The sequence below is a fragment of the Bos indicus x Bos taurus genome, chromosome 17 (assembly GCF_003369695.1).
Source record: "Bos indicus x Bos taurus breed Angus x Brahman F1 hybrid chromosome 17, Bos_hybrid_MaternalHap_v2.0, whole genome shotgun sequence".
In the NCBI taxonomy this organism is placed as follows: Eukaryota; Metazoa; Chordata; class Mammalia; order Artiodactyla; family Bovidae; genus Bos; species Bos indicus x Bos taurus.
Window position 1 is genome coordinate 28,499,957 of NC_040092.1, and position 26,572 is coordinate 28,526,528.

Below are 26,572 nucleotides of genomic sequence, written 5' to 3' on the forward strand. Positions count from 1 at the left end.
TTAATGTTCTGACTCCCTGTCCTTCATTCACTTAACTGTCCTGGACACCTGCCCCTCTTAGGCCAGGCCCACATTTCACAGTGTGAGGGCACTAATTCATGCATCAGGACCCTGGTGATGGACATTCAGATCCTTTCCAATGGCTCTGTTTTATTAGCAGTGTCACATGGGCATCTCTGCCCTCTGCCTCTCACCTGGTGTTATGCCCCGGGAATGAGAAATTGGCCCAGAGATGGAAGCAGTGGGCAGGGAAGCACAGGCCCCAGGGCTAGGCTGGTTGCAGCTCCTGGTCCTCCCGTGACACGCTTGAATGGGAACTTTGACAACTAGGACTGTCACCTCCAGGAGCAGCCCCTTGACCCACCCTTGCCTTCCCATCGTGTTGGTTGACAGAGGTAATATAGTGGGTAATTAGAGTCAGGTTTGTACCCTTGGGACTCACAGGATAGTGGGGGAGGCAGAGGAATAAATGGGCACTTTCAGGTAGTTGCTGAAGGTGGGGTGAAGCGGGGAGCAGCTGAGAACCAAGGACACTTAAAGAGACCCTATGAGCTTCCCTGGAGGGAATGTCTCAGCTGAGACTGCCTGTGCTCAGCCCCCACAGCCCTAGGGCCCCCACGCTCACTGCTCCCCCCGTAGCCCCATCCCATCCCATTGTCATCCCTAGAACCACAGGGCTGAGTGTCAGGAGTGACAGATGTGCAGCTCAGATGGCCACTCACCTTCTAGGTCCCTAAAACTAGGGCCTTGCAGTTTTAAAACATTTATTTGGGAACAGTCGAAAACTTAAGAAAATGTTGAAAATGGAAGATGTATCTTATTTTCTTTGAACCATTTGAGAATAAGTTACTGACCAGATGCCCATCATCCCCCTAATGCTTCTGTGTGTTCCCTTCAGATAAGGCATTCTGCATGATCACAGCTCCTCCATTGAAATCCGGAAGTCAGTCCTAATTGCTAGACCTGGAGGAAGTCCAGTTAGTTGTCCCAATATTGGCCTGAATGAAAGAATCCACATCCACTCCACAACATGTGCTACATTTACTCAGAAAATCTCTCAATGCCCTCCCGCCTGGGACGGTCCCTGGTTTCTCCTGGACTTCCGGGACCTTGACTTGGGGATTACAAACCAGTTTCTGTGCAGAATGTCCCCCAAAGTGACCATGTAATTTGGGGTATGCATTTGGAAGGGATATCCCAGAAGTGATGATTGGTCCTTACTGCAGCCTCTGGGCCTCATGTGAATCTTGCTCACCCTGTTACTGCTGGTGTTCATCTCCATCACTTGGTTAGGGTGTTCCCAGCCAAGCTTCTCCACTATAAAGTTACTCCTTTTCTCTTTGTGTAAGTATTTTAGGGGACGGTGCTTTGAAGCTATGCAAATATCTGTTTCTCATCAAAGTTTGTATTAACTAATTCATTGGTCTCCCTAATCTGCTTACCTAATTCTCAGAATTCATGAGCACTTTACTTTCATTTCCCAGTTCTAGGATCTCAAACATCACCAACTTGCCCCCACATGCCCATACAGTGTTCACCCCATCACCAAGAGTCACTCTTCAACTTTATGGTTTACCCTTCACCCCATGGTGGTTGGTGTAAATAACTGAGTCCACGCACATCATTAACTCGCTCTTACCCACACAGGCTGTCCCCACATGAAGCACACTCTTTAGACTCACTCACCCTCATTCATCCAAATTCTGCACAGAAGGGCAGCACAGTTAGTGAACCTACTTTAGGGTGAGGGGTCAGGGCTTATAATACCCTGGGCTGCCAAGGGATGTGCCACCCCTCAACTTTCCCAGGAAACACACAGAGCTCTGGGCCTGTCCAGATCTCTCCTATGGTCAGCAGAGCCTGGGTGCCCGGCAAGGAGTTATCTGTGTGGCAGCTGGTCAGATTAGAGGCAGGACCGTGGTGAACAGGTTGCATGAGGACCTCCACGGCGTTTTCCTCCTTCCCACCTTTGCAGACACTGGGCTCTATCCTGAAAGTCCTAGAGCCCTGACTTGGCAGCTGCATCATGTCTGTTTTGGAGAAAATGGACTAAAGTGTCTGGAGCTGACCCTTGACAGACAGGACCTCCTGCAGAGGGCCACCTATGTGGGGTCAGAACTGTGGGTGAAGGCAGGAGGCTCCTCCCCCTACCCTCCTCCACTCAGCACCTGGGGGGATGGGGCTCTGCCCTCAGAGTCCTGCCAATCAGGCTGCCTGCTCAACCACTTCTCTCCCTGCTTCCTGGCTTGATCCAGGCCCCTCTGAGAAGAGGAGTGTTGGCCCCACAGTCTGTCCTGCCAGCCTGTCTGTAAAAGGCCATGGACGCCAGTGAAAGGCCGTGCCCAGGTGGAGTGTTCTCTCTCTCTGTTTCCCCTACTGAGATCAAGACACCATGGCTGTTCCAAACTGCTGATGGCAGGTGGAGAGGACTGGAGGGAGGTGAAGAGTGGAGCTGGCTACTCCTGGACATTCAGAGCTCCAGGAGTGCGGGAATTGGGTGCAGGGTGCAGTGTCAAGCTCCAGGGTGCCACCCCTGTTCCTCTTTGTCCTCATCCTCCCATGGCGCCTGGAAGCAGAGAGCTGTTTCCAGAGCTTCCAGCCAGTCAGGGCCAGAGGGCCCACGCAGCAGTGGGTCTGCCTCTCCTACCACCCACCCTGGTCTGGAGAGAAAGGAACAGAGCAGAGGGTGCTGGTGTCCATCCCTTAGGGCTGCTGTAACAAAGTACTGCAAGGAATTACTTCCCTGGTGGTGCAGTGGGTAGGACTCCGAGCTCTCACTGCCTAGGATGCAAGTTCAGTCCCTGGGTGGGGAACTAAGATCCCACAAGCCATGTGATGCAGCCAAAACAAACAAAACCCCCAAAGTTCCACAATTTGGGTGACTTAGAACAACAGGAATTTTTGATCTCATGGTCCTGGAGGCTGGATGTCAATCTAGGTGTGGGCAAGGCCTGAGAGCACCAGGGGAGGATCTGATTCAGGGCTCTCAGCTTCTTGGAGTTCTTGTCTTAGGACAGCATAGCTCCAGCCCTCACAAGGCATTTTCCCTGTGTGTATGTGTGTCCAAATTCATACACATTCATGTCCTTTTTACACCAATACCCCTAGGGTTAGGACCAACTTGAATGATTTCATCTTGACTCATTTCCACATAATGTCATAGTCATAGGTACTGGGGGTTAGGACTTCAACACATGAATTTCTGGGGTTCATCATTCAACCTGTAACAGTGTTCTTGTCTCTGCCAGCGACCTCCCTCTCTCTGCTGGCCCCAGATGCCATGGCCCTTCCTGGAGCAACCCCATCAGGCTTACTGGGGACTCCAGGCAGAAGACCCCACCCCTCCTGGCTGCAGGACTTAGGTCTGGGGCTGGAATCCTCTGCCCAGTGAGGGCTGGGAGGAGACTGTTCTGGGGTTGGAGGTGTTGAAGTATTAAAGGTGCTGAGCCAGAGGGCACCTCTCCAGGGTCTTCAGGGTCCCCCATGACCTGGACAGAAAGCACTTGCAGCTCTAGCCCCCCAAGGGGAAAGGAGGGGAAAGCCCCTCCTTCTGTCTGAGACAGGCGGCCCCCCTATGTACAGCCTGTGGAGCCCTGGGGTGTGGTGGGAGCGTCAGCAGAGCTGTATCCATGTTGGTGGGGCCAGAGGGCCCAGACTGTGTCCTTCATATCCAGAGAGTGGAGGGTGTGGATGGAAGTGAGGTGCAGACACCATCAACTCTAACCCAGTGTAAAAACACTAGCATGGAGCCACCCCTGGGGAGTCCCAGGTCAGTGTGTGCATAGGCGGGGCTTCAAGTGAATCTGGGCCCCTCGGGGTTAGACCACTGGGAAGCCTGTCCTGTGTGGCCAGTGATGGTGTTCTTTGGACTCACATGTTTGGACCTTGAAAAGTGAAAGTGAAGTCTCTCAGTCACGTCTGACTCTTTGCGACTCCATGGACTGTAGCCTAAGAGGTTCCTCCATCCATGGAATTTTCTAGGCACGAGTACTGGAGTGGGTTGTCATTTCCTTCTCCAGAGGATCTTCCCTACCCAGGGATTGAACCCGGGTCTCTGGCATTGCAAGCAGATACTTTTACTGTCTGAGCCACGAGGGAAGCTTGCTTGGACCTTGGTGGTGCCCAAGTGAGAAGTCACCCAAAGCTTCGTGGCTGTGGTTGTGGTGAGCCACGCCCCCCATACATGGGCCCCAGGGCACCTCTGTGTCATCACCTGAGCAGGATGCCACCCTCCGACAGCCGTGCTGTCCCAACCCAAGCTCAGGGACACAGGCGGGAGGGCAGATTGCAGGTGCGGCTCCTGTGGGACATGTGGTATCGGATGTGGGCACGGGACCTTCATCCTTGGGTTTTGCCCCAGGCTTCTCTTTACCTTCTCACTAGAATTTCAGCAGGACCACAGGCGACCCTTGAGTCAGGGGATTGGGCAACCACCCTCTGTGGTCGTAAGGGAGTAATGACTTATGGTCGCCCTCCTGCTCCTGGTTTCGCCTTGGCAGATCCAACCAACTTGCATTGTGTATCAGTATCAGGTCAGTCGCTCAGTCGTGTCTGACTCTTTGCTACCCCACGAACTGCAGCACGCCAGGCTTCCCTGTCCATCACCAACTCTCGGAGTCCACCCAAACCTATGTCCATTGAGTCGGTGATGTCATCCAACCATCTCATCCTCTGTCATCCCCTTCTCCTCCTGCCCTCAGTCTTTCCCAGCATTGTGTAGTTCTGCACTATTTCCTATTGGAAAAAATCCACATGTGAGTAGATCCGAGCAGTTCCAACCTATGTTTTCAAGGGTCAACAGTATTTTACAAAAGCATCCCTGGTTAAGGTGTTCTTCCTCAGGGCGCAGAGTGGTGCTTCTTACAGAAGCCGTCACAGGGGTCCTCCTACAGAGCTGTGCGTGCACACAGGGACAGGCCAGTCCCACAGCCACCTGAGGGCCAGTGCCCCTGTGTTCTTGCTCGAAAGAGTATTCTTATGTTGATGCTGTTGGAAAAAAGTTGACACACTGAAAAGTGTGTGTTAAAACTCACGATATTATTTAAGTTTAAATGTGGGTTTTACACCAAAATGAGAATATATTAAATTTTTTTCCGGTTTTAATGGAAGTAAACTCATTAACAACTTGTCCTTTTTGTTGTGAAAGTCACAGTTTAATAGGCAGTATATTTGTAATACTACATAAAGTGAGTTTCTTCTGTAAACATGGACATCCTACACTAAATGAAATATGTAAGCATACCAAGCTTTGTTATTGCAATCAGAATTTGTTCAAGGTCACTTAACACTCAGCTATTAACTGTGAACCCACGTGGTCTGGGGTCTTTTCCAGTGGAAGATGTCTAAGCACCATCCCAAGCTTTTCTGTACTAATTGATCTGTTTGTGATGTGTGCTTGGTCGCTTCACTCCTGTGGTCTGTTTACATTGTCCTTTTTTAGGTCTACTTTGTTAATGTGTGTGTTTACCAGGAAATCATCGTTTTTATGAGTAAATCATCATTATCATCTAGGTTTCCAATTTGAAGCAATGGATTTCTCTTATTTGACTTTAATTTTTCTTCTCTTTCTGGTTTTCTACAGAATTGTCACAATTGATGAGCACATACTGATACATTATTTTGAACCGCAATCCATATTTTATTCAAGTTCCCTTCCTTCTGCCTTTTTATGTTCCAGGATCCCATCCAGGGCACCACATGACATGTGGTCATCATGTCTGTTCAGGCTTTTCTGGGCTTGTACAGTTTTCGACACTCCCTTTGTTTCGATGCCCATGACCCTGTGGAGGAGGACTGGGCAGGTCCTTTGAGGCTGTCCCGTACTGGGATTTACTTGGAGTTTCTCTCATGATTAGACACGTCATGGGTTTTGTGGAAACAGATCACAGAGGTCAAGAGCTTCCTCACCACTTTATGTCAAGGGAGCAGGCCCTCAAGACACTTATCACTGTTGATGTTAACTTCGGGCACCTGGGTGAGGTCCTTTGTCAGGGTTCCCACTGTGTGTTGAAGCCTTTCCTGACTGCTCCCGTTAATCCTGACCACTCTCTTCTCTGAGTTTCCTAGCTCTGATATTCAAATCACAAAGTAGTCGTCTGCCTCCTTCCTGTAGTATCTGTTCTCTGGGAATCACGTGTCTAAGAGTCTCCAGAAAGTTGATAGTTTTGGGGAGAAAGCAATATTCTGCTGTCCCTCCTGCCCCTGGCTCAGCCCTGGACTCATGGTAGGAAGGCGGTCATTAAATCAAGCTTCTGAATCGAGTCCCCCTAAACTGAGTTCCCCTGCTGAGTTTATGACCCCGCTTTCTATCCTTTCTTCTTCCTTTTCTTGTCCCATCTGTGCTCCCCTCAGGACTGAGAAAGATCAAAGAAAAGGGGAGGGGAGGTTGAAACCAAACAGGACTCTGCAGGGTCCTCCCAGGTACAAAAGACCCTCTATATCCCCCATTTCTTGTTTGTAGAGAAAGGTTTATTCTCCTTGGCCTTTCCTGAGTTCCAAAGAGCAGACATGTGTAGTTCCTAGTTAGGAAAGGGAGAGAATGCACGCAGGAAGGAAAAGCAGACCCAGATGGTCTTAGAGGAAACAGCCCTCATAATTGCCATTTTTAATGTTTGTGTGTTTCACCGGTTTCTGTGTCATCAGAGGCAAAACAGCTAGCAGAGAGGAGATGAAGAGGTTGGAGTTCATTGTTATCTTGTGATATTTCTTAATCATAGTTTTGAAGGTCAGAATATCTCTGGGTTTGCAGTCCTCTGGCCAAGTGGTCCACGGCTCGGGTGTAGGTGAGCTCACCTTGCTCTGGAGAAACAACCTGACTTTGTATGTTAATGATGAAACCTGCAACAGCACTACGACCCTGGGGTGAGTGTTCAGTGGGCACAGGGTTGAGGTCAGAGGGGACAAGAAAGTGGGTGAAGTTTTGGATAGAGAGGTTAGTCATGAACTTGGCACAGGAGCTCAGTTTTAGGGGACATGGTTTCATGGAAGGTTGCTTCTGAGAACAGAGATTAAAGGGGGACTGCAGCCGAGGTGAGGGAGACACAGGGATTCTGGTGGTGGGAGAAGAAGTTGTAGATCAGAGAGCTAAGGAAGAATTTGGAAGTTTGGCTGATGTGGAGGAAGGAATTTCCCTCCACCTCTTCTGGCTGGTCTTAGATTTAAGTTGATATGAAAACAGATTAACAGGAGAAGGTCACATAAAGGTTTAATAACAGATATACCCAAGAAAACTGTGTAACTCTCCAAAATACTCTAAAACCTCACCTTTTCTTTTTTTCAGAGATAATGCACTTATAAACACAGAAATGGTTACAACAAAGATGGCCATATGAATGGGTATATATACATATATCAATTTTTATATATAAATCTGTGTCTGGAAACTGACTATGGGTCTTAGGAAGGTAAGTCCAGTCATCGCATTTCCCCTAAACTCCCCCTTTTCTTCAGCCCCTCTTGTGTGGTTTCACAAAGAATCCACAGCTCCTTGGACTGGGAATGGGGAGATAGAGTACAGGGCCTCAGCTGGCAGAGAAGGTGAGAAGCTCCAAGGAAAACCATAACCCACACTTCTAAGCCCCCTTGACCACTTTGGGGATCTCCTGCCCCTTGGCAATCACGTCTAAGGCCTTGCCCCTTCACAGATAAAGGGCATCTGACTCCCCATCTCCTTCCAGCATTAGGTAGGAAGTTAAGTGAGATCATGAGGGGAGGACAACCGCTCCCAGGGATGGGGGTACTGGAGGAACCTCTATTCTTTTGCCAGCAAGAATAGAACAGGAGGCTGCTTGCATTTAGGGGTCCCTCTTATCTGACATCTGGGAGGACCAGCCTTTAGTCCTTCCTCAGCCTGAGTCTGGAGCTTTATGAGGGTAAGGAGAGAGCTGGTGCCCATGCTGGGAATGTCTCGGTGAGGTCATTAGCGAACACCTTCCCTGAGCACCAGCCTACAATTTTAAAACCTTTGCTTAGGTGGGGAGGCTCCTCGATTACACCACCAGCTCAGAACTCTGCCCATCAGGAGGGCTGACGTTCCTTCCAAAGAGGAGTTGGGAAGAAGGATGGTATCCTGTCAACCAAGGCTGTGCCTGCGGAGATGTGCCCAGGGAGATGGAGCCATGGTCTGTCAAGAAGAAGAGGACTTTTCCCACTAAGAGGAGTTGGGGAAAGAAGGGACCAGGACTTCCTCCCCTTCTTCCCAGTGGACAGCAGCACAGGTCTCTATAAGCTCACCAGGTGCACCACCAGGGTGGGGCTGCAGGTGACAGTGAGGCAGATGTCCTTATGGTGCTCCACTGTCTTACAGGGGTTTAGGTCAAAGGGACGCTGGGATGGAGGGTTGGAGTTTCTGTCCCCACATCCCCACCTTTCAAGACTGCCCCAGGGGACTGTTAGTTTGGTGACTGTGGCTACTGCTGCTGTGGTAGCTGTGAAGCCAGGGGGGCCTGGCATGGGCCTCAGGACAGACTGAGAACATGATTTTCATTAACAAGATGAAGGATCAGCTGTTGCCAGAGAAGGCTTGTGGGCTGGCTCTGCTCCCTTACCCCACCTTGCTGACAGTGCCTGCCTTGGTGTCCCTGCTCTTGGACATCAGTATGGACACAGAATCCAAGACAGACCAGCCAAGTGTCCATTACACAGAACATTATGGTGTTCCCTGTGCCATCAACAGATCTGATGACCGCTGGAGTCTCCTGTTCTCAGAGGTGGAAAAGAGAAGTGAGTCAATCAAGCATCCTGGTTTGGTTATCACATCCCTCTCAGGCTCCCTTGTGACCACAGCCTCATCGGCTCAGACCTTCCCCATTTAGCTCTCATGACTGTCTTAGCTCTTCCCCCAGCTCACAAGCCCTGCAGGTAGTCCCCAACATCACTAAGAACGTAGCGTTGACCCCAGCAGAGGAAGGAGGTGGTGGTGGAGCTGGCACTGTGGCTGCCTCTGGGGCTGAAAGAAGAACCAGGCGCTGGAATCAGGGCTGCCTAAGATGAATGACCCATATGTCTTTTCCCCTAAGGATGAGGATGGTCATCAGAAAGACAGCAAGACCTTCAGGTGCTGGATGTGCTCCCTGACTTTCTACTCAGGTCAGAGATGCAGATCCACTCCAAGTCACTCACTGGGGCCAAGCCCCACAGGTGCCCACCCTGTTCCAAGACCTTTGCCAATAGCTCCCACCCAGCCCAGCACACCTGTATCCACTCAGGTGCTAAGCCCTACAGTTGTAATTTCAGTGGGAAATCCTTCTGCCAGCGCTCTCACCTCCAGCAGCATACCCAAATCCACACCAGGGACAAGCCGTACAAATTGCTCACCCAGGCTGTGAGAAAGCCTCACACAACTCCATCCTGTAGAGATAAACCCACAGGTGCCACAACTGTCAGCAGGTGTACACAGCCACAACCTCACTGGAGGGGCACCTGTCCACACGCAGTGAAGTAGCCCGAGGTGCGCTGTCTGCACCCTGTGTGTTGGAAACGTGCTTGATGAAACACAAGCACAACACAGCTCTCCTGATCTCCAGCAGCAGGTGCAGCAGTGGCAGTGACAGTGGTGGCTCAGACCTTCCCGTTAAACATCACCTTCAGCTAAAGACAAAAGAGGAGGTGTGGGGGATGGTGGTTTGGGACCTCAAAGGGGAGGAAGGCAATTCACATGCAGATGGAAAGCAAATGTTTGGTAAACAAATTGTTGGGCTGCACCTGCAGGCCTGCATGCCCTGTGCTTGCCCAGCCTCAAGACAAGAGAAAAAGCCTGGAGTCAGAGATGGCCACAGAGACATCAGTGGTTTAATGGATGGGGGATCTTACATATGTGAAGTGAAGCCCTGGAGCGACACCCCACCACATGTGGTAGAAGGCAGGCAGGACAGGGCAGCAGTCTTCCCTGTCCGGGAGGAGTGAAACCATGTATAAGCCCCGTTTTCTTGTTTTTTGAGGTTAAGGCTGATTCAAGAGTTAACAAGTGGGGAATGTGAAGATGTGGAAACAAAGAATAGCTGTTGAGGTGTGGAACTGGTAACAATTTAGACTATAATTCCCCCACATAGAAGAATTACTGGACTCCAAGTTTCCTAAAAGATACAGATAAAGGCCTGACACACATGCCCAAGTTGTTTTTACAGGAAGCAGGCTCTCTCCTGACTGCAACACTGTAAACCTAGACAGGTTGAAACCCGAAAGTTGATGATGCTTCAAACTTTACCTTGATGCCAACCAATCTGAGAATTGAACATGGGTTGCTTATGCCCTGCTCTGTGAACACTATAAAACTCCTCACTAGCTCCTCCAAGACACACTCATTAGCCTGTTGTGGCCCCCTCTGCCTGGCTCAAAGCAATAAAAGCTACTTTTTTCTACTTCACCCGAAACTCTCTCTTGTTTCTATTCGGCACCAGTGAACAGAGGCTGAGTTTTGTCAACAAGTCTTGATAAGCACAGATTAAAAACCAGTAATATTTTAGGCAAAAAAAAAAAAAAATTCAACTATATTTATCAGCTTACTTAGTCCTATATAGTTTTTTTTTTTTTTTTGGACAGTGTTATGAAATCAGAGTTTCCATTAGACTTTTAAAATATCTTGCCTAGTTTAGCAGTATGACTTAAAATTTATCAGAAACATCCTTTCAATGACCCTTCTTTTTTAAAAATTTATTTGCTTATTTATTTATTTTTGGCTGCACTGGGTTTTAATTGCTGTGCTTTCTCTGGTTCTGGTGGCTTCTCTTGTTGCAGAGCACAGGTTCTAGGTGTGTGGGCTGAGTAGTTGGGGCACATGGGCTTAGTTGGTCTACCTCATGTGGAATCTTCTTGAACCAGGAATCAAACCTATGACCCTGCATTAGTAAGCGGATTCTTATTTACTAGACAGGCAATGAAGTCCTCTGTGACTCTTTTTGAAGATATGGCAGTTTTGCAAAGCATCAGCTTAGCTGCCTATGGATGATAAAAGTCTTAAAAAGGCAAAGGTTAAGATCTGATTACAATTCTTCTTGGCAAAGAAGCTTATCCAAGTTGTGACATGCAAAATTTTAAGATAACAACTAAAATTATAACATTATACCAGGACATATACAAATTTCAGGAACTTTGAACAATTTCTAGTATGTATATTAATAACATTTGTTCATATTGTATAATCTGAGGAGGCTTATCATTCATTTGACAATGCTTTCTGTGCAACTTAACATACCAAGAAATTATAGTCAATTATATATTTTTATATATATATTTCCCTCCCCCCCCCCCCCCCCCGCCCCCCCGAGATGCCTCAGGAGCTCTCTGAAGCATCCCAAAGCTAGCTGAAGTCAAAAGAACTGTCAGGTAGTTAGTATAGGAAAAATGAGTCCAAAATGGTGGTGACTAAAAGACAAACTGAGCTTGTGGCGCCGGGCGCAGCGTGTCGCCGCCGCTCTCCGCTGCCGCGCGCCCCGGAAGGCTCCCCATGGCCAGCCCGCCCCCCGCCGCCGCGGCCCTCGTCCCTCAGGACTGCAATAATGGATGCTCCGCAGAAGGTACCGGAGAAGGCGGATCCAAAGAGGCGGTGGAGACTTTCAAGGCTGAAGATCTAATAATCACACGAGCCACCGTTTTAAAGGAAAAACCAGACTCCAGTACTCCGGTTTTTGGAACGGTTTTTACAGATCACATGTTAACAGTGGAGTGGTCCTTGGAGCTTGGATGGGAGAAACCACGCATCAAACCTCTTCAAAACCTCTCACTGCATCCGGGTTCACCGGCTTTCCATTATGCTGTGGAATTATTTGAAGGGTTGAAGGCATTTCGGGGAGTAGATAATAAAATTCGTCTGTTTTGGCCAAACCTCAACATGGATAGGATGTACCGATCTGCTATGAGGGCAACTTTGCCGGCGTTTGACAAGAAAGAGCTTTTAGAGTGTATTCAGCAGCTTGTGAAATTGGATGAGGAATGGGTCCCCTACTCAACATTTGCGAGTCTATATATCCGTCCTACGTTCATTGGAACTGAGTCTTCTCTGGGAATCAAGAAGCCGACTAAAGCCCTGCTCTTTGTAATCTTGAGCCCAGTGGGACCTTATTTTTCCACTGGAAGCTTTAATCCTGTGTCCCTGTGGGCCGAAGTATGTAAGAGCCTGGAAAGGTGGGACCGGAGACTGCAAGATGGGAGGGAGTTATGGCTCATCTCTTTTTGCCCAATGTGAAGCAGTGGAAAATGCATGTCAGCAGGTTCTGTGGCTCTATGGAGAAGATAATCAAATAACTGAAGTTGGGACTATGACTCTTTTTCTTTATTGGATAAATGAAGATGGAGAAGAAGAACTGGCAACGCCTCCGCTAGATGGCATCATTCTTCCAGGAGTGACGAGGCAGAGCATCCTGGACTTGGCACACCTGTGGGGTGAATTTAAGGTATCAGAGAGACACCTAACCATGGATGACTTGACCACAGCTGTGGAGGAGAACCGGGTGAGGGAGATGTTTGGTTCAGGCACCGCCTGTGTTGTTTGCCCTGTTTCGACTACACTGTACAAGGATGAGACTATACACATTGCAACTATGGAGAATGGTCCTAAGCTTGCAAGCCGCATCTTAGAAAAACTGACTGATATTCAGTACGGAAGAGAAGAGAGCGACTAGACAATCACTGTAGCCTGAATGGACAAGAACGGGATGTGTGCGCTTGGGACAGACGGTGGCATTTGAATTATGGGAAATGTCTTTGGCTACCTGATTTTAGTTGTGCTGTTGTTCATATTATCTGCGTTACCAGGGTGATTGTTTCCTCATGCCAGAGAAGACAAATCACAACTGTCCAATGATCTTTTCTAAACTTGCTCCTAGAAATTTTCCTTACCTTCTCTAGAGAGTTGATTATGGAAGCCATATAATTGTAGAATTTTCCTCCATAATCTTAGTGCCTCCCTTAGGGCTTCACTCAAATTTTTTTTTTTAATGTTTATTCTTTAGCATAAGTTATGTTCTGCTTCTCAACCAATGAGTGTCTTTGTGTTTGAAAGCTAATCTGAGTACATTTCATAGGTACCATTTCCCGGGCCACATCTCCATTCTCAGAAAAGTGTGTTGTTGTTGTTGTTTATAAATCAAAACTTAGAGAAACTGGATTTCTTTCCCTTACATTTCTTCCAGGTCCCCTAAGTCCTCTTAGGGAGAATCTCTCCTCCTTCCTGATATCACAGTCTGCACCAGGCTCCATTGGTACATCAACAAGACCACCCCTGCTGTCTCCAGATTGTGTTTAATTCGTGGGCAGGCTTCACTACAGGACTGAGGGTCTTGTGCCTTATAGATCTTTGCATCCCCCAGCCTGGCCCATAGTAAGGAATGAATGAACATTTAGCTTCTATAGAAGTGTACCTTCTTTGTTTCTATATTATGAAACTTCTTTACTAGAATTTGTGATTGATTCTGACTTTGTCTATATTTACCTCATGTTGTCTTTAATTTCCATGGACTGCCAAGTCATTAGAGATACTCTGATTGTAGTTTGTTGGAGGAATGATTTATTTGAAGAGTGTCTGGGAATTAAAGTAATAATTCTAAAAAGATGGTGATATCATATCAACCAAATGGAAATGACATGTTATATGTTATATGTTGAATACATAAATGTTAAAGTGTTAAGTACAAAATAAATCATATTTAGTTTTTTGGTAGAAAGAAAAAAAAAATAAAAGACAAACTGAAAAACCTGTGAAAGTGGAACAAAAGAAAATTTGTGGACTGGTGTGAGAACTTCAGGTGAAACAAACACACCCCCTTCTTGGCTAGCCTGATTTTCATAGGGCAAGCTCAAGGGGGAAGAGACAAACATATAAAAGGAGGAAGCCAGGATGGATTGAGGCCACTCCTATGGGGTCAGTCTGCCTTCACGCCTCAGGGGTGTACTTTCCTTGCTTGCCAAATAAAACTCTGAACTGTAACTGAGCTATGACACTGGCCAGCTGTTTCAAATCTTTGCTGTGGCAGACAGAACTGAGGAAATTACACTCTTCCCCAACATATCTTTAATTAGAATTTGATAGCAGTTTGTAAGAAATATAAAAAAATGTTTTTTAAAAAAATTTGGTCATATAGAGTATTTAAGAACAAATATAAATCAGTTAAAGGCAATATAGTTCAAACAGTCTGTTATCAGACACAGCGTTCTAAGGAAACTTGTTCTCTTAGTAAACAGGGACCAAGTCTGGTCCTGCATCAGTCTACTTTTAATAACAAAATCTATTTACCAAGTTGAGTATAATCTAATCTTAGCCTGACTATGTATAAAATTCCTTTTTTACCCAAAACATATCCCATTTTCCTACTGTATAGTGAAATGTTTTATTATTTTCAGTAGCTTTAATTACATATTTAAATTAGAATACCCAACTCTTAAAAACCTCAATTTTTAGTGAAAACCAAGAGGCAAGTAATAGTTAACAAAATCTGGAGAGACTATTTTAGATTTTTTGAGAACACAATTATTCCTATGGAATTTACCTAAAAGCTTTAAAGTTTCACCATATCAGGTTATTTTTCTCTCTGACAAATTTGCAAAAGATATAATAAGATTTCATTTAATTTTTATTAAACCTAGGTGCAGTAAAAGTATTATACTTAATGTTGATAACTCTGAAGACATGTCTTTATTAATTAGATCAACAAACTTGAACATTAATACCATGTATTAATTTAATAATATACATTTCCCAGTTTATGTGAGCCTAAAATTCATTTAGCTTAATTTCTCTTGTTAGAATTGTCTGCTTTATAAAGCAGACTTTATAAAGTCTTTTCTTTTCTTTTCTTTAGGTCAGTTAAATAGAGCTAATTTACAAATTAACTTCAGCAATGCTCTCCAAAGACAAGGACATATATAAACACACAAACAGACCTCATAGTTCTTGTTTTAAAATTTCAGCCTTATAGTCAGGTATAGCAATGTAAAACCCATCAGTTTACAAAAGAAGTTGGATTAAAATTAGGTTTCTGGCAGATAGAACAAATAAAACTCACTTGTCTAGATAGATAAATATATACTTAGGATTTCTATTTAACTTTGATGAGTCAATTTCTAAATTACTTCACCCTCTCTTCAAAATTTGCATTTTAAAAAGATGGCAGAGGTAAGAGTTCCTGAGAAGGCCAGGTGGGACATTTGCATCTCAAAGGCACAAGCCAGACCCCCCTAGGATGACTTTGCTTCCCCTTTGTTTAATATTTACAAGCCTCTTAAGATAAATAGGGAAGGTTTGTTGTTGTTCAGTTGCTCAGTCATGTCCAACTCTTTGCGATCCCATGGACTGCAGCACGCCAGGCTTCCCTGTCCTTCACCATTTCCTGGAGTTTGCTCAAACTCATGTCCATTGAGTCGGTGATGCCATCCAACCATCTCATCCTCTGTCGTCCCCTTCTCCTCTTGCCTTCTATCTTTCCCAGCACCAGGGTCTTTTCCAATGAGTTGGCACTTCCCATCAGGTGGCCAAAGTACTGGAACTTCAGCTTCAGCATCAGTCCTTCTGAAGGAGGAAACAGACAGAACAGGCTCTATCTTGAAAGCAGGACGCTATCTTGGGCTGGACTGTGGACTTTGAGCTATATGCCTAGTATCTATGGAAACGACATACCAATGGAAAACCAGACCCCCTGGATGAAGGAGCCTCAGGACTTGTACCTAGAATCTCTGTCACCTAAAAGAATATGCTAATTATCTCTGTAACAGAACAAAGTCATAAATCCCTTTATGCTTATCGGGGTATGACCACAGGCCTATTGATAAATGTCCACTGTTTAACTATCTGGGCTTATCGCACATGAATCATGGGTTAACTTTGATAGTATCTCTCTTTTACCTTGTCCAGATTAGTTTCAAGGAATTTGGGGAGGTGGGTTTGAGCACATACACTTAGGGTATATAAGGTTTTCACAAAAACTGGTCAGGGTCCTTGGCTAAGAGGAGCCTCTGCCTTGGGCCTGCCGGTGTAATGAACTGCACTCCACTATCTGCATTGTCCTTCTGAGTGAGTTTGTTTCCCGGAACGTGTGGCTACAACACTTCCAATGAATATTCAGTATTGATTTCCTTTAGGATTGACTGGTTTGATATCCTTGCTGTCCAAGGGACTCTTGAGAGTCTTCTCCAGCACTACAGTTTGAAGGGATCAATTCTTTGGCACTCAGCCTTTTTTTATTGTTCAGTTCTCACATCTGTACATAACTACTGGAAAAACCATAGCTCTGACTATATGGACTTTTGTTGGCAAAGTAATGTCTCTGCTTTTAATATGCTGTCAAGGTTTGTCATAGTTTTTCTTCCAAGGAAAGAAAAACTTCTTTAATTTCATGGCTGCAGCCACCATCTGCAGTGATTTTGGAGCCCATGAAAAGGTTTGGGGAGTGGTAAAAGGATTGGTCCCCTTCATGGATTACAGCTTTGTTATGCTGAAGGGGCTTGCAATGAAGCTATGAGCCACGCTGTGCAGGCCCACTCAAAATGGATGAGTCATAGTGAAGAGTTCTGATAAAACGTGGTACACCAGAGGAGGAAATGACAACCCACTCCAGTATCTTGCCTTGAGAACCTCATGGACAGTATGAAAAGCAAAAAGCTATGACACTGGAAGATGAGCCTCCCAGGCCAGAAGATGTCCAGTGTGCTATAGGAGAAGAGAAGAAGGCAATTACTAATAGCTCCAGAAAAAATCTTTTTGCCTTTTCTACTGTCCATGGAGTTCTCCAGGCAAGAATATTGGAGTGGGTTGCCATTTCCTCCTCCAGTCAATAGTAAAGGAAATCAACTCTGAATATTCATTAGAAGGACTGTTGCTGAAGTTGGAGCTGCAATACTTTGGCTATCTAATGTGAAGAGCTCATTGTAAAAGACCCTGATGCTGGGAAAAATTGAAGGCAAAAGGAGAAAGGAGTGGCAGAGGAAGAGATGGTTAGATAGCATCACCAACTCAATGGACATGAATTTGAGCAAACTCCAGGAGATAGTGGAGGACAGAGGAGCCTGAAGTGTTGTAGTCTATGAGGTTGCAAAGAATTTGACATGGCTTAGAGATTGAATAACAACAACCAGAAAGAATGAAGTGGATGGTCCAAAGCAGAAGTGACACTTAGTTGTGGGTGTGTCTGGTGGTAAAAGTAAAGTCCAATGGGGTAAAGAAGAATCTTAAAGAGGAACCAGGATTGTTAGGTCCATGAATCAAGGTAAATTGGATGTGGTCAAGCAGGACACATCAAGATTGAACATCAATATCTTAAAAATCAATGAACTAAAATGGACAGGAATGGACGAATGTAGTTGAGATGACCATTATTATATCTACTACTGTGGGCCAGGATCCCTTATAAAAAATGGAATAGTCTTCATAATCAATGATAGAGTCCAAAGTGCAATACTTGAGGGCAACCTCAAAAACAACAGAATGATCTTGGTTTGTTTCTAAAGGCAAACCATTCATCATCACAGTAATCCAAGTTTATGCCCCAACCACTAATACTGAAGAATCTAAAGTTGACCGGGTTCTATGAAGACTTACAACACCTTCTAGAACTAACACCAAAAACGATGTCCTTTTCATTATAGGGGATTGGACAGCAAAAGTAGGAATTCAAGAGATACCTGGGATAACAGGAAAGTTTGGCCTTGGAATACAAAATGAAGCAGGGCAAAGTCTAACAGAATTTTGTCAAGAGAACACGCTGGTCATAACAATCACCCATTTGCAACAACCCAAGAGACAACTCTACAAAAGGACATCACCAGATGGTCAATACCACAATCCATTTGATTGTGTTCTTTGTAGTCAAAGATGGAAATGCTCTATATAGTCAGCAAAAAAAAAGATCTGGTACTGACTATGGCTCAGATTATGAACTCCTTATTGCAAAATTCAGGCTTAAATTGAAGAAAGTAGGGAAACCACTGGGCCATTCAAATCCCATATGATGATGCTAAAGCTGAAACTCTGGTGCTTTGGCCACCTCATGCGAAGAGTTGACTCGTTGGAAAAGACTCTGATGCTGGGAGGGATTGAGGGCAGAAGAAGGGGACGACAGAGGATGAGATGGCTGGATGGCATCACCGACTCAATGGACGTGAGTTTGAGTGAACTCTGGGAGTTGGTGATGGACAGGGAGGCCTGGCGTGCTGTGATTCATGGGGTCACAAAGAGTTGGACATGACTGAGTGACTGAACTGAACTGAACTGATGAATAGATTCAGGGGATTAGATCTGCTAAGCATAATAGCTGAAGAACTAGGTATGGAGGTTCATAACATCGTACAGGAGGCAGTGACCAAGTGGGCAGAGAAAGCCAAGATTTTGGTGGTAACATTCGGAGCAGTGAAAACCTTATTGCAGGGACATGCAAGGAGACTAAGTGGCTCATTCTCTGAAAAGCCCCCGGCTCCCTGAGGTTTTTGGCAAAGCATTTTTAAAAGGTAAGTGAAGGGGGGTCGGTGTTGCAAGGTATATGATCAGCTTGTGCACAATTCTCTGATTGGCTGATGGTGAGGCAGCAGGGTGGTGTCACAGTGGTTCAGATTATGAGTCCTTAGGCTCCAGGAGGCCTGGGGCTATGTGCTTATGGTCATCAAGTAGTTCTTCCATTTGGTGGTGGGGGGGGGGTGGTTCACATCTGCAAAAGAACTCAGAAAATTTGCATCTAATACTATTATCTGAGAACTTGAGGGAATAGCTAAAGCAGAGGATAAGGGGGAAGGCCTGTCCTGGGTAGGCCCCACAGGGTCCTGCTATTACACCTTGAGCTGGCCTCAGGTGTCTGATCTGCCATTGGTACTGAGCTCCCTCTGGGAAAGTGGTGGCTGAACAGAAGAGATGGATTATCTTGGGGGCCCCCCCTAGAATCAGGGGCCCCTCTGGCTCTCTACCCGCCACTGCACTGTGTGCTGCAGACCCTTGCTGGTTCATCTCATGTCTTTCAGCTGGGCGAAGAGCAGAGGCAGCCACTCAGAGCTTTCACAGACTGCACAACATCCCCTGAAGTGTTTGTATTTTAAAATAGCGCATTATCATTTCAGTGGAACAAAGCTAGTAGAGGTGATGGAATTCCAGTTGAGCTATTTCAAATTCTAAAAGATGATGCTGTGAAAGTGCTACACTCAATATGCCAGCAAATTTGAGAAACTCAGCAGTGGCCACAGGACTGGAAAAGGTCAATTTTCACTCCAAACCCAAAGAAAGGCAATGTTAAAGAATGTTCAAACTACTGCAAAATTGCACTCATCTCACACACTAACAAAGCAATGCTCAAAATTCTCCAAGTCAGGCTTCAATAGTACGTGAACCATGAACTTCCAGATGTTCAAGCTGGATTTAGAAAAGGCAGAGGAACCAGAGATCAAATTGCCAACATCCACTGTATCATTGAAAAAGCAAGAGAGTTCCAGAAAAACATCTATTTCTGCTTTATTTATTATGCCAAAGCCTTTGACTGTGTGGAACACAAGAAACGGTGGAAAATTCTTCAAGAGATGGGAATACCAGACCACCTGACCTGCCTCCTGAGAAATCTGTATGCAGGTCAAGAAGCAACAGTTAGAACTGGATATGGAACAACAGACTGGTTCCAAATAGGGAAAGGAGTACGTCAAGGCTGTATATTGTCACCCTGCTTATTTAACTTATATGCAGAGTACATCATGAGAAATGCTGGGCTGGAAGAAGCACAAGCTGGAATTAAGATTGCCAGGAGAAATATCAATAACCTCAGATATGCAGATGACACCACCTTTATGGCAGAAAGCGAAGAGGAACTAAAGAGCCTCTTGATGAAAGTGAAAGAGGAGAGTGAAAAAATTGACTAAAACTCAGCTTTCAAAAAACTAAGATCATGGCATCTGGTCCCATCACATCTTGGGAAATAGATGGGAAAACAGTGGAGACAGTGACAGACTTTATTTTGGGGGGCTCCAAAATCAGTGCAGATGGTGACTGCAGCCATGAAATTAAAAGACGCTTACTCCTTGGAAGAAAAGTTATGACCAACCTAGATAGCATATTAAAAAGCAGAGACATTACTTTGCCAACAAAGGTCCATCTAGTCAAAGCTATGGTTTTCCCAATAGTCATATATGGATGTGAGAGTTGGACTATAAAGCAAGCTGAATGCCAAAGAATTGATGCTTTTGAAATGTGGTGTTGCAGAACACTTTTAAGAGTCCCTTGGACAGCAAGGAGATTCAACCAGTCCATCCTAAAGGAAATCAGTTGTGAATATTCATTGGAAGGACTGATGCTAAAGCTGAAACGCCAATACTTTGGTCACCTGATGCGAATAACTGAGTCATTTGAAAAGACCCTGATGCTTGTAGAGATTAAAGGCAGATGAGATGGATGGATGGCATCACCGACTTGATGGACCTGAGTTTGAGCAAGCTCTGAGAGTTGGTGATGGACAGGGAAGCCTGATGTGCTGCAGTCCATGGGGTTGCAAAGAGCTGGACATGACTAAGCAACTGAACTGAGCTGAACATCTCAGTGGGGAGTGAGCATCTGGGCTGGCAGCAGCTGCATCCAGGGCCCTGGTAAAGCTTCAGGCTGATGTGGGCCTGGGGAATTCAACAGCCAGCACTCTGGTCCCAATTCCACTGCTGATCAGTCCTGCCATGGGGAGACTTGCTCAGCTTTTTGGGACTTGGTTTTCTCCTTTGAAACAAGTGATGGTGGCTGGATGCTGGATGGCAGGAGCAACTGGAGTGGTGCTGGCTGAGCATTCACCAAGGGCTTGCAGCACAGAGTGCAGAGCGTGCAGGGGAGCTGTGGTTCTGGGGAGGCCCCTACAAGTTATATGTCTCCTCTACTCAGCAACAGTCCCCAGCACACAGCCCAGTTCCACTGGCAAATCACACTCCCAAAACCAGTTCAAGTGGAGCAGCATTGTCAGTGGTGGGGACAGAACTGGTTACTTGGGGTGCATCAGGCCAGACCTCCCACACGGATGAGGATCCTTGAAGGCCAAGAGGGAGGAGAACTTCGCACCCCATCTTCATGACATTTCTACCCCTGCACCTACTTACTGGGGAAGGGTAATATTATTTGTTGTAAATAATATGCACTAGGTTTGAATATTATATTAACATCCTGTTTCTTTCACAGCCTAGAGTTGTGATTTGGTTCTTTCACCATTCTGGGCTCATTGAAATGACATGCAGACTTTGACATTCTTCTTTTAATTAAGAAGTCTTGCAGGTTCATCAGCTTGTTGTGGGTGAAGGGAGAAGGGCCAGCTCTCTGGCTGGTGAAGGAAGCTCCAAGTCTCCCTCCTCAGAGGGCTGATTCATTTCATGTCATTCAGCTGGGCCAAGAGCAGAGGCTGCCCCTCAAACTTTCACAGATCGAACAAGAACACCTGAAACGTTTATGTGTTTAAATTACACCTCCTGGGACTGGGTCCTGAACTTGGACAGTGGCCACCATCTGACAGCTCTGTGGGAAGAGGAGACACTTCCTGCTTCTCTTGTGGAAGTTTCTTTTGATCAAATATGAAGAATTTATAGTTTTCTGATTTAATATCTTGAATTGCATTAGCTCTAAGTGAGGTAAATATGCAAAGAAATCAAGATGTGCAAGTAGATAGGATGAAGCCAGAGGAAGGACATTTGTAGAAAAACTAAGGGCAGTAGAACTCTCCATCCTCAGGCCCTTCTAGGCCTAGATTCGAGTCCTCCTGAGATCCTGTCCATGACCTCAGAATTCCTTTTCCCAATGATTTTCTCTTCAGGGGTAAAGATTTGTGATGCAGCTTTTGAGGCTACAGCTGCACCTCATTACATAAATATCACTGTTCCCTGTGACCTAGATTTCCAGCATCCTTGCACTTCTGTTCTACAATCTCCTTTAGGGCAGGAATTCCCTGAAGGTTTGTCAGCCGATCAGCTATGTCGCAGTCACTTCTCCCTGCCCGGTCCTGATGGCTCCTTTTGAGCTCTGCTTCATAAGGATATCCGACTGTAATCCTGGCCAGTGTATGACCCCATACTTTCCTTGCTGTCCAGTGGGACTTGTGGGTCCCTGTGGTTCTGAGGCCTATGATCTTGGACAATCACTACTTCACATACTTAGTCATGTTGTTACTAACTGGTCCTCATGGGGAAGCTGGGACCAAGCCCATGAGCTTACAGCACCCCCCGCCCCACCCCGACCCCCATCCCCGGGATGACTGTGTGCTTTTCCACAGTCTTGTGGTGTGGTTATGTCAGGGTGGTGTGGACCTTTCTTAGTGGACCTTTGAAAGTAGAGACATGAAAGGGAAGCATGTGAAGGTCCAATGGAGGAAATGCCACCAAACTGATGATCCGCAGACATGCACAGACACAGCATTGATGATTGAAAATACAGAATGCTTCCAATATGGGTGGTAAACAACACTGCTCCAAGCTGACCTGAACACCCACCCCATGAGCTAATACCCACCCCATCTAGCATTTTGAACATCACTTCCTGGAAACACCCTGTAAGAGCAAGGGCCAGATGTAGGAGGCTCAGCCGAAATGCCTGGGTCTGTTACCTAGAAGAGATCTCCCAGAGTCCCCTTTTCTCCCATCCAGAGTTCAAAGGGTTTGGCTAGAACAGAATAAAGCAGAGGCGTTGGACACATTTCTGGGTCCTTCTTGACCTGGATCCTGTCTAGTTCACAGGGATCCATATAAACATTATTCTCTCCATTAAATCTTCAAGGAAACTGTGACTTGGGTCTTGTGGATTCATGCCATGTCATCCCTCAGGGATATCAGGATTGGTGAAACAGAAACAGACATGGCCTCAAATGAAATTGAAATGTGACCTCAAGGCAAGATCATCTCCCCTCCCAGGAAACCTTGGAGTACATGTGCCCCTGGACTCTATGCCATGACCCGCATCACTGTTCCTCCACACCTCCACCCCAAAGCCCCAGCAGTCTCAAACTGCCTAAGAGAGATCCCAGATCCAGACCCCTCCTGGGTCCTTCAAGATGGGAAACAGGCCATGACAGGAGGAGCGAGTCATGAATATGGAGGCAATCACCCTACTTACTGGGACTTGAAACTGGAATGACTAGGTCTCTGGGAAGCATGAATCCTGGGGTAACACCAAGGCTATAAAAATTGTCTGTTTGGGATGTAAAGATGAATAAACTCAGGGAAGAGAATTTGAGGGAAAAACAAAGCAGTCTTTTTTCATTTTTTCCACACAGAATCCATTCAGACAGTTAAAGCAGAGGCTCCTCTACAAGTAGTACAAACATGCCAGACATAAAGCAAGCTGTACTGTTTTGCCTTGAGTTTACTGAAGAGACGGCACTATCTCTACAGCTCATGCAGACAACCAAAGCTGAAGATGCCCAAGGACTAACAATTAAAATTACACTAATGTCACCCATTCTGCCTTTTCAGGCATGAGCTTCTGCTGCTCATTCTTAAGCAGTCATTCTCTGAAGATGGCAACAATGATGATAAGAGCTGTCTGCTGACGCTTGGTACCTGCTGAGCAGCATGATGGGCAAACTGCCTGCATCATTTCGGTTATGCTCATCACCCCATGAGGTTTTATTTCCATGTTATAGCTAGAGATATGGAAGGTCAGATATTAAGTAACTTGGTGAGGAAGGAAAAATATTACTTAGAACCTGAATTAAACACTCAGCCAAACTGTCAGAGAAAGAAATAAGGCGTTTTCCAACATACTGGCAGACCCAAAGTTGATCTCCCTAGGGCCACCTGTGAAAGAACCAGTAAAGAATGTATATCATGATGATGAAATGTGAACCCGGCAAAACATAAAAGGAATCATGAGGAAGAGAAAAAAATTAGTGTATCTAAATAATTACTGGTTTTAAAATAAGGCATTCTAACTAAAGTCCCAGATGATTGCCACATTCTAGAGAAGATTCAATTTTAAAATGTCTCATTTTTAGGGAAGATATAAATACAGATACACTGTTTTTTAAAAAAACATCTCTCTCTCTCTCAGAAATTGGTAAATCCACCAGGAAAAAGTAAGTAATGATGAAAAGAATTTGAATAGTACAGCACACGTGTTCTGGAGAAGGCAATGGCACCCTACTCCAGTACTCCTGCCTGGAAAATCCCATGGATGGAGGAGCCTGGAAGGCTGCAGTCCATGGGTCGCTGAGGGTCGGACACGACTGAGCGACTTCACTTTCACTTTTCACTTTCGTGCATTGGAGAAGGAAATGGCAACCCACTCCAGTGTTCTTGCCTGGAGAATCCCAGGGACGAGGGAGCCTGATGGGCTGCCGTCTATGGGGTCACACAGAGTCGGTCGGACACAACTGAAGTGACTTAGCAACAGCAGCAGCACATGTGTTCAGGCAAATAGACATATATATATATATATATATAAACAAGTCCAGGCTTCTTATTAATGATGCTGAAAACAGTCCCTCTTGACAGCATCATTTTCCCAAATGACATGTCAATTTTCATGAATGAAATTTCAAACACAAGTAGGTCTAGAAAACAAGGGAAAGTCTGGTATTTCAGATTATGTGCACTTCTGAATTCATATGCAACAAAAGTCAGAAAAATAGAAAGAGATATCTTATTTGAGAATATAGATGTAAAATTTTTTTAATGAGATGTTTGGGAATCTTTTTGGGAAATATTACAAACACACACAAAAAATGTAATTCAGACTAAGGAGTTCGTAACTGTGAGAGCAAAACCTTGAGTAATCTTATGACTTTGATGACTCTGTTAACTTTCAAATACAAATAACATACATAGTAATTAAAAATGAGAGAACTCAATTTCCCACCTCAAAAGGAAATCCCTGTCTATATTTTCTGTCATACAGAATTTACAGTGGAGGAAAGTATTAGTATATCTTAAGTTTCAAGAACTCAAAGCAAGAACACTGCAAAGAGATGTTAATAAAGTGTTGTGTGAAATTTCACGTGCATCATCTTCTCTTCTTCACAGCATTGGCCCAGGGCATCCTTCTTGGCCCCACACTTTCTCTGCCTCGCCAGCCAGTCTGTCAGCGACCATTGCTATCGCCAGTCTCTCTCTTGCTGTCTTCACTCTCCTTTCCTGATTCCTGATATCCTCCTCCGTTACCAGACACTGTTCACAGAGGACCTGTGGGGTGCCAGAACCAGCTCCTGGAACGGTCTGTGACAAATCTGAAGACCACGCCGGGGTGGCCATGGGGCTGGAGTTTGGACCACCTGTATGTACCCCTGGCAGGGACTCACCTGGACAACTTGGTGCAAATTTTTGCAAGGCTTTGGCTAGATCCAGAGGACTTAACAGTTCCCCTGCGCTGCTGCAAGCCTGGAGTCCTTGCAGTCTCTTCTGCCAGTACAGCTGCTGGGGGTTGTCCAAGGTTTCCTCCCAGGGATAACATCTGACCTCATTGCTGGGATGGGATGTGATTCTAGTCACTGGTCTCTTGAATATGTAACTGGACATCCTCAAAGGGATTGAGATGTTTAAACCAGGCTTTGGTTTGGATACTTTTCCACAGTCACAATGCTTCCTCTGTGAAGTCTTCACCATCATACTTCTTCTCCTTGTACCCTATGAAAAACCATGAAATTGAATCCAAATGATAAATGAAATCTGCCTTCTTGGACCATTATTTTGGCTCTTTTGTACTCTCAGCCTCTCTTTGTCCCTCCAGGGTTAGATTGAACATCATCAAGCAGATCTGAGTCAAGAACAGAAAGCTCAAGGTCAAACCTCAGGGTTACCCCAGCTCATTCCTCCTTCATAGTTTGTAAGGTGAACTCTTTCACCTCCTTCACCCCTTCCTTTATGAGTGTGACTATATTCTTTTTTGTCCTTATCACTCTCAACTGCACCAGTTCAGGTAGTTTATGTCACATGGTCTTCAGTATTTTTTTAAATCCCAAATGCTTCAGTGTCAGGTGACTTCATTTGGTTAACCCACTGACACTTGTTCATAGCTGCTTTAGAGCTTAAGAATATAGTGACATTAACAACTGTCCCACCCTTAGCAACTCACCCATATCCCTGATGTTTATCTCCACCCAGTTGGTCATGTTCTAAATAAATACTTCAGAAAACTTATTAACTCACTACTAATTTCTGGTCTGTGATTTTTTCCAAGACTCCTACAACAGATACCTGCTCCTCAAGATCCTGTTATACCAGATCACCATATTTTCATCTTAATTTCTTGCCTTCTAGTCATATCAGTCCTGGGTTCCATGGACTATGATCTCAGTAATTCTCTTGGAATAATCCAAAATTCCTTACTGCTCATCACATCTGTCTTGCAAAAAAAAAAAAAACAAACTTCAAACCTGACACTTGACTGCCTTTACCATAGCTACTGCTGGTCTTATGGTAACTGCTAAGAAAAGCACACAACATGATATTTTACTACCACTGCAAGTCCAAAATCATCTGCATCCATTGGAAAGCATCCATAATGCCTGGAAATTTTGTTTTCTTTTTATGTGTTGGCATATTTACTTTTGGATTTTCCCCAAAGTCTGTTTCAGGTTTTCTCCACTTTCCTTTTTCCATCACACACATCCCATGTCCCTTAACTTGCCTGATATTTCACAGAGAAGCTGTTAACTACTACAATGAA

The 26,572-nt window shown here is 45.3% G+C and overlaps 1 protein-coding gene and 2 pseudogenes across 1 annotated transcript; 2 read left to right on the plus strand and 1 right to left on the minus strand.

The window, feature by feature from the left end:
* The first annotated feature begins 5,862 nt into the window (after positions 1 to 5,862).
* Positions 5,863 to 9,903, plus strand: LOC113907733 (annotated as a pseudogene).
* A 1,489-nt stretch (positions 9,904 to 11,392) lies between these two features.
* Positions 11,393 to 12,642, plus strand: LOC113907658 (annotated as a pseudogene).
* Positions 12,643 to 24,558: 11,916 nt separating this feature from the next.
* Positions 24,559 to 26,184, minus strand: MBD3L1 (methyl-CpG binding domain protein 3 like 1). Its single transcript, XM_027567196.1, has 2 exons — positions 26,101 to 26,184; positions 24,559 to 25,530 (listed from the first exon to the last, which is right to left on the minus strand). Exon 2 carries the CDS (start codon positions 25,510 to 25,512, stop codon positions 24,925 to 24,927), a length of 588 nt encoding a protein of 195 aa, XP_027422997.1. The 5' UTR covers positions 25,513 to 25,530; positions 26,101 to 26,184; the 3' UTR covers positions 24,559 to 24,924.
* Between the last annotated feature and the right edge of the window lie 388 nt (positions 26,185 to 26,572).

Excerpts from the sequence above, each read along its gene's own strand:
- MBD3L1 (XM_027567196.1), bottom strand. The coding sequence starts at position 25,512 with ATGATGGTGAAGACTTCACAGAGGAAGCATTGTGACTGTGGAAAAGTA.